The sequence below is a fragment of the Orbicella faveolata genome, unplaced genomic scaffold (assembly GCF_042242905.1).
Source record: "Orbicella faveolata isolate gen_17 unplaced genomic scaffold, um_ofav_v1 contig_18, whole genome shotgun sequence".
Taxonomy (NCBI): domain Eukaryota; kingdom Metazoa; phylum Cnidaria; class Anthozoa; order Scleractinia; family Merulinidae; genus Orbicella; species Orbicella faveolata.
The window spans coordinates 47775-56132 of record NW_028301545.1 but is presented as its reverse complement, the minus strand read 5'-3'; the positions used below and the strand labels follow the sequence as shown (position 1 = coordinate 56132).

The 8358-nt window shown below is 45.1% G+C and overlaps 2 protein-coding genes across 2 annotated transcripts; both read right to left on the bottom strand.

Annotated features, from left to right (window-relative positions):
• Window positions 1-1088: 1088 nt before the first annotated feature.
• Window positions 1089-2090, bottom strand: LOC149112981 (uncharacterized). Its single transcript, XM_089288615.1, has one exon. It carries the CDS (start codon window positions 2088-2090, stop codon window positions 1089-1091), a length of 1002 nt encoding a protein of 333 aa, XP_089144741.1.
• A 60-nt stretch (window positions 2091-2150) lies between these two features.
• Window positions 2151-6437, bottom strand: LOC149112980 (uncharacterized). The gene has a single exon (XM_089288614.1). It carries the CDS (start codon window positions 6153-6155, stop codon window positions 2151-2153), a length of 4005 nt encoding a protein of 1334 aa, XP_089144740.1. The 5' UTR covers window positions 6156-6437.
• Window positions 6438-8358: the final 1921 nt, after the last annotated feature.

Genomic DNA, 8358 nt, shown 5'->3' with positions numbered 1-8358 from the left:
CATGAGGAGTTAGTTTAGAGCTCCTGGGACTGGAAAATATCCCCCAAGTTCCGGAATATCGACCGGAAGTTTGTCAAACTCACGATGCGAGCAAGGCGGTCTCGGCTACTCTCTCAGTCTTATGTGAAGTGGGGCTATATTTCGGCCCAGAAGCTCGAAAGTGTGCGTTCAGAAAATTTTGCGGTGTCCATTTCAATGCAAATCAAGGCCATCAGGAGTTAGTTTAGAGTCAAGGGACTGGAACATATCCCCCAAGTCGCGGGAATTGGAGCCGAAGTTGATCAAATTCATGATGCGCGTAACGTGGTCTCGGCTACTGTTTCAGTCTTAAAGTCAAGTGTGCCCATATTTCGGCCCACAAGCTAGAAAGTGAGGGTTCAAAAAGTTTTGCTGTAACCATTTCACTTCAAAACAAGGCCATCAGGACTTAGTTTAGGGTCCCCGGGACTGGGAAATATTCCCCAAGTTCCGGGAAAGCGAGCCGAAGTTGATCAAAATCACGATGCGCGTAAGGCGATCTCGGCTACTGTAAATAACACTCCTGTACGTCTCGAATTCGTCTTTAATTCTAACGATTCACTTAAAACCAAAATAACAAATACAGAAATTAATAAATACGAACTTAAACTTAAATAAACTGAAAATACAACAATACGAAAAACAACAAAAAATAGAAAGGAAAAACGAGATTACTTACAAGATCTGTACGGCACTCCGGAACTGACAACGACTGAATACAACTAAAAAACTACAACGCTTTTAAACGGAATTTTGAACTAAAAGAATAAACTTAACGAGGTTACGTAATAAACAATAGACGATTACATAACACGACGTGAAAAAACTAATTTGCATTTAAAACTGCACAAAAAAGGCACGCAAAAAATTTACCTTTAACAGCAAAGACAAAACAAAATAGAAAAGGCAACCAAAAACGGAAAAATTTAACTCTCGTGGCTACATAGCCCCCCTAATGGACTAGTAAAGTCTACAGTTCATTACTATAGTGTAACTATACTCAGACACGAGAGTAAGTCCCCTTGATCATTCTTCACACTGGATTTTCTGGTAAATTCAGTTTCTTCAATTTAAGCTTTCTTCTCTCCTTCTAAGAAGCACAGTTTGGTTATTGGCCTTGTAAGAATTGTGGTGGCAGTTTTCACCTTGGCTGAGCGGACATTTCCATCTTTTCCCATGAAAACCTCAGTTACTCTGCCTAATGGCCATTTTACTCGATGGACGTTGTCGTCTGCAATCACAACTAGATCTCCGGTCGCTAAGCAACGGCGAGGTCTGGTCCACTTCGCTCTCTCTTGAAGGGTCGGCAAGTACTCCTTCAACCAGCGCCTCCAGAATATATCGGCCATGTACTGGACTTGACGCCAACGTCGCTTGCTGTACATTTCTTCTTTGCTGAAGACTCCAGGTGGCAAATTTGGGTTGGCTCTTAACAACAACAAATGGTTTGGTGTTAGGGGGTCCAGGTCCTTTGCGTCGCTACTGACTGGAGTCAACGGTCTGCCATTTAAGATCCCTTCAACTTCACTCATCAATGTTCGGAGCATTTCGTCAGAGACAAGTTGTTGCCCTAGCAAGGCTCTCAGGATCTTGCGGACGGATCTGATAGTGCGCTCCCAGGCACCACCCATGTGCGAGGCTGCAGGTGGATTAAATTTCCATGTAATATTCCTCTGATGAAGAAACTTGTGGATTGATTCTTGATTCCAGTCGCTCAACAACTCGCGTAACTCCCTATCTCCAGCTTGGAAGTTTGTCCCGTTGTCACTATAAACGGTAGTTGGACATCCTCGTAAATTGATGAATCTTCGCAATGCATTTAAGAAGGAATCAGTATCAAGTGAGTTTACGACTTCTATATGAACGGCCCTGATAACCAAGCAAGTAAATAGGCATCCATAGCGTTTCACATTTGAGCGACCTTGACGTACATAAAAGGGTCCAAAGTAGTCCACGCCTACGTAGGTGAATGGCGGATCTCCTGACGTCAGTCTTTCCTTCGGTAGGTCGGCCATCAACTGCTCTCCACGTACTGCACCACGTCTTTTACACTGGAAACAGCTACTGATCATTCTCCGCACAGCTGAACATCCCTTGATTATCCAATAGAATTGATGCAAACTGGACAGTACTTACTCTTGCCCAAGATGGCCAGTTTTCTGGTGATGTTGAGAGATGATCAAATCCGTAGCGTGGTGACGATAGGGAAGAATAATTGGATGTTTAGCCTCATACGTGATTAAGGCATTTTCCAGTCGCCCTCCAACTCTTAGGATTCCGACGTCGTCCAATAATGGATGCAGTTTGCGCATGTAGGCTGGCATCTTTTGGTTCTTTAACTCGGACGTTACTTGGCGCGAAGGCTTCGATGAACTGATTCCTTGCATGGTTCTAATGACGTCTGGAAATGACAGCCTTTGTACATGCTTGATAACTTCCCTTTCTGCAAACTGAACTTCTTCCACGGACAGGACAGGTCCCCTTTCTAAACAGCACTGAGATCTGAAGTTAGTGGAACCACCACGGTATCTTTCAATGAACCACGTTTTGAATCTCAATAGCCAGGCCACAGCTCCTCTTAATCTGTCCCAAGATGAGTAGCGCTCTATCAACTTGGAAAAAACTTCTTCCCCTTGATGACGAGTCGACGACTGGTTGTAGAGCTGAGTTTCACGTTTGATCTCTGGATCGTCATCTGATAGTTCTGGTTGGCGAATTGTAGGATCACAAGGCCAAAACTCTTCCCTCCTCTTCAAAAACTCGGGACCGCTCAGCCACTTGCTACTTGCACTCATTTCGTCCACTGTAAGACCTCTGGAAACTTCATCCGCTGGGTTGTGTTCAGAACTGACATGCCTCCACTGATGGGGTGCTGAATTCTCATGTATAACTGACAGCCGGTTTGCAACAAATGTATGGAAACGCTTTGACTGATTTCTGATGTACTGCAACACACAGGTGGAGTCTGACCAAAATGTCGATTGGCTAATCGGAATGTCCAGCTCTTCTCTTACGGTCTGGTCTAACTGAACGGCTAACACTGCAGCTGACAGTTCCAATCTTGGTACAGTCATTGGTCTCAGAGAAGCAAGACGAGACTTTCCAATTAGAAATGCACAATGGATCCTTTCTTCGACATCCACCAATCTGAGATACGAGACTGCTCCATATGCAACTTGTGAAGCGTCTGCGAAGTTGTGCAACTCGGCAGTTTTCAAGTCTCCAAAACAGGCAGGTCTAACGCATCTCTTTACTGTTATCATGGAAAGATTGGCCAACTGACTCTTCCATTTCTCCCACCTTTCACCATCGCCGTCGCTGATTGGATCGTCCCATCCGCGTTTCTCTCTGCAGAGATCTTGTAACAATTTCTTAGCTGGGAGGACGACTGGCGCAACGAACCCAAGTGGATCATAAACAGAACTGGTCAAAGATAGTATACCACGGCGGGTGTTTGGTCTGTCTTTAAGAGCAACCTTGAACATGAGCTTGTCACTCTCCATATCCCAGTGGAGTCCCAACGTACGTTGCATTGGTAGCTTATCCTTGTCTAGGTCCAGGTCCACCACTGATGGAGCCTTTTCGACTTGCGGGATTGTATCCAGAACTTCGGATCTGTTGGATGACCACTTGGTGAGCCGAAAACCGCCTTTGGAGAGGATTTCTCGGAGCTGGTCCACAACTTCGACAGCATTTTCAACTGATTTAACCGATTTAAGACAGTCATCGACATAAAAGTTCCTTTTGACAGTCCTGACTACATCCTCTGAAAATTCATCTTTGTTATCTTCTGCTGTCCTTCTTAGCGCAAAGCTGGAACAACTCGGAGACGATGTCGCGCCAAACAAATGGACCTCCATACGATGGTCAATTGGTTGTTGGGTCAAGTCTCCATCCGGCCACCAGAGGAATCTGAATGCATCACGGTCATCTGGTGCTACTCGGATCTGATGGAACATACACTCGATATCAGCAGACAATGCAACCTGTTCTTCACGAAATCTCATCAGCACACCAACGATAGAATTGGTCAAATCTGGACCGGTAAGGAGCTGATCATTCAGAGACGTTCCCTTGTGTTTTGCGGCACAATCAAAAACCACTCGTGTCTTTCCAGGTTTGTTTAGCACCGGGTGATGGGGAAGGTACCACAGCGGCTTGTCTTGTACGTTGATTTCGTTAAGTGGCACTCTTCTTGCATGACCCTTGGAAAGATATTGTTCCATGGTGGCCTTGTAATTTTCAAGGAGCTCGCTATCTTGTAGGAGCCTGTTCTTGAGTGTTTGCAGTCTGCGTTCAGCCATGAAACGGTTGTAAGGCAGGAATGGCGGGTACTGTCTCCAAGGGAGCGCAATTTGATAATGACCATCTTCAAGTTTCACAGATTGTTCCATGGTTGCAAGGGCTTCCTTGTCCTCCACTGACATGCTAACCTTGGATTCAGGGATCACTCCAGAGTTCTCCGCTGCCCAGAACCTTTCAAGCTGGTGCATGAGACAATCATCATCTTCTCTCAAGGCCTCCGCTGAACGAACGAGGTTAACATTCAGATGACAAGCTTCGCCGACGCTCCTTTCCATTGGGCCCATGAGTGTCCAGCCAAGAGGTGTGCGTATGGCGTATGGCTCTCCTCTGTTACCGCGTCTTTCTTCTAACACCCAGAATGCATCAGGAACGTTGGTGCCTATGATCAATCGGACTTCTTTCTCACTAATACTTGGTAGCTTGATGTCCCGCAGGTGAGCCCACTGTCTTGCATCTTGCACTGATGGAATACTGCGGCTAGAAGCATTCAGTTTATCAACTGTCCATAGTCTTGTAACGTCTACTTTGTCAGTTCCATCCAGTGGCTCCACAGTTAGGCTGAATTCATAGCCAATTCTTGGGCTGTCTTCTCTCTCTTGGGTCGTTAAGTAAAACGTTTTTTGGCGTCCCTGCACACCGAGCTCCGCGGCCAACCTCTTGTCACACAAGGAGATGTCTGAGCCACTGTCTAGAAGGGCGTAGGTTTCCACGATCTTGCTTGCGTCACCGTGACATCGTACTTTTACAGGAACTATTCTCAGGCACACCTTTCCTCCTCCAGCTGAGGTACTGTTGGCCTGTCCACTTTGTAATGGAGTACTGCTGTTAACCTGAATTCCTTGATCGGCCACTCTGTCTCGACCTTCGACCGTCTGTTGTGGAGACGGTGGGTGAAGCAAAGTATGATGTCTTCTCCTGCATCCTTGGATTTCACATGCACTTTTCGCCAGGCATCCTACACTGATGTGACCATACTTGAAGCAATTAAAGCATAGCTGAGCTTTCCTCATCACTTGTAGACGTTCGTCGAAGTTCTTGTCTTTGAAACTACTGCATTTCGCCAAGGAATGATTTCCGTTGCACGATGGGCACCTCAGGGTTGGAGTGAATTTATTGGAAGACAAACTCTGCCCGACACCAGGCTTAGTCTCTCGTGTATTGAATGTGCTTAAACGTTCTTCAGATGATGCACCACCCTTTGGTTTTCGCCTCTGATTCTCTGATCTGTCACGCGCAACGTCTACCACGCAACCAAACACTGGGTTATTGGCAGCTCTCGCCTTGACTTTGACAAACTCGGCGATATGGCTGATATTCGTTCTCTGACCAGCTTGCTGAATTTGGTCCGCTAGTTCCACAAACTTAGTACGGAGATGGAACGGCAGTCTCTGGACAATTCTTCTTAAGTTATCGGCGCTGTTAATCTCCTCCAGATATCCAATGGATTCCAAAGTGTGTTCACAGTCTTTCAATCTGTCCGCAAATGCAAGTAGTCCTGCGCGATCCCATGGTTTAAGCGGTGGTCCTTCTGTTAGCTTGGTTACGTATTTCGAGGCAATTGTGAAGGGGTGTCCAAATCGTTCTTCCAGCAGCTCTCTCGCCTTTCGGTATCCCAGGGATGAATCCATGACTAAACAACACTTGATCGTGTCCTTTTCCACTCCAGATGTATACTGAAGGAGATACATGAGTTTTTCACTTTCGCTGGCTTCATTGCTCACGATGCTGTTTTCAAACGATTTGATAAAGTTCCAGTACTCGAGAGGATCACCATCGAACACAGTCAATTCCTTTTTCGGCAATGCAAATCCCTGCTTTATGGTTAATGCCATCTTATCCACAATTCCTCCAGGCAAGGTAGGATTAGTTGCTCCTGGATGCGCAACGGGTACAGTGGGACCTACTGACCAACTCGTAAACTCCTGTGCATTAGGATTCAGCCGCAACTGAGCGTTTCGAGCACCAATTTTCCGTTCGACTCGAGGATCAAAATGTTCCTGCTCAGGGACATTTGCTGCTCTCACATTAACTCGTTCACTAAACGGCTTCACATCTTCAAAAACGTCCCGTAAATTAGCTAAAGCGGCTGGCTCCTCATCCTGAAGCAACTTTAGTTGAAGATCAGTCCTTTAAATTTCATACTGCGCATCCACAATCTCCAACTCTAGTTTCGTTTCTTCTTCCTGACGTAATAATGCTTGCTTTTTCTTCAGCTGGTACAATTTTAACTGCGCTAACGCCTACTTGGCCTTTAGCTGTCTGACAGACAAATGTGAAGATAGCAGAGAACTTGCGGTACTTACAGAATCTTCATTTTCTTGAAGCGCTTCCGCGGCGGTAGGTGCGGTGATTTCTCTAGCGTTTTCAATCCATCTTTGGATTCTCGCAATCGTCTCCATTTTCCGATGAAAGTGTTCCTTAAAGTAACGAGCTTGACATTCCAATTCCTCCAGATCTCCAGCCGACAAAGTCGCGATGTAGTCATAGTGGGCCCTTTCAAAGCGAGAGAAAGCTTCCTCGATTTCCAATAACTTCTTCGAGACTTCATTGACATTTTTAGAGTCATTCAGTAAAACTTCGGCGGCACGGCACAACGTCGTAACTCTAGACAAATACCCTGAACGCGAATTCTTAAGGCGCATACTGTCGAGGGCATCCTCTGAATGGACTCGGCGTCTTCTTAGACTCTCAATTCCGGACAACATGGCATCCATCAGATCTTTGAATGCATGTAAATAACACTCCTGTACGTCTCGAATTCGTCTTTAATTCTAACGATTCACTTAAAACCAAAATAACAAATACAGAAATTAATAAATACGAACTTAAACTTAAATAAACTGAAAATACAACAATACGAAAAACAACAAAAAATAGAAAGGAAAAACGAGATTACTTACAAGATCTGTACGGCACTCCGGAACTGACAACGACTGAATACAACTAAAAAACTACAACGCTTTTAAACGGAATTTTGAACTAAAAGAATAAACTTAACGAGGTTACGTAATAAACAATAGACGATTACATAACACGACGTGAAAAAACTAATTTGCATTTAAAACTGCACAAAAAAGGCACGCAAAAAATTTACCTTTAACAGCAAAGACAAAACAAAATAGAAAAGGCAACCAAAAACGGAAAAATTTCACTCTCGTGGCTACAGCTACTCTTTCAGTCTTAAAGTGAAGTGGGGCTATATTTCGGCCCAGGCGCTCCAAAGTGGGCGTTCAAAAATGTATGCTGTGCGCATTTCAGTGCAAACCAAGGCCATCCGGAGTTAGTTTAGAGTCCCCCGGACTGGAAAATATCCCAAAACTTGCGTGAAATCGAGCTGAACTTGGTCTAACTCACGATGCGCGTGAGGCGGTCTCGGCTACTATTTCAGTCTGAAAGTGAAGTGGGATTCTATTTCGGCCCAGAAGCTACAAAGAGACTGTTCAAAAAGCTTTCCTTTGTCCATTTCAGTGAAAACCAAGGCCATCAGGAGTTAGTTTAGAGCCCGCGGAAATGGAATATATCCCCCAAGTTCCGGGAAAGTGACCCGAAGTTGGTCAAAATCACGATTTGCGCAAGACGGTCTCGGCTACTCTTTCAGTCTTAAAGTAAAGTGGGGCTATATTTCGGTCCAGAAGCTCGAGAGTGAGCGTTCAAAAAGTTTCGCTGTGTCCATTTCACTGAAAACCAAGACAATCAGGAGTTAGTTTAGAGTCCCCGGGACTGGAGAATATCCCCCAAGTCCCGGGAAATCGAGCCGAAGTTGATCAAATTCATGATGCGCGTAACGTGATCTCGGCTACTGTGTGAGTCCTAAAGTGAAGTGTGGCTATATTTCGGCCCACAAGCTAGAAAGTGAGCGTTCAAAAAGTTTTGTTGTGTCCATTTTACTTCAAAACAAGGCCATCAGAACTTAGTTTAGCCTCCAAGGGACTGCAAAATATCCCCCAAGTTCCGGGAAATCCATTCGAAGTTTGTCAAAATTACGATGCGCGTAAGGCGGTCTCATCTACTCTTTCAGTCTTAAAGTAAAGTGGG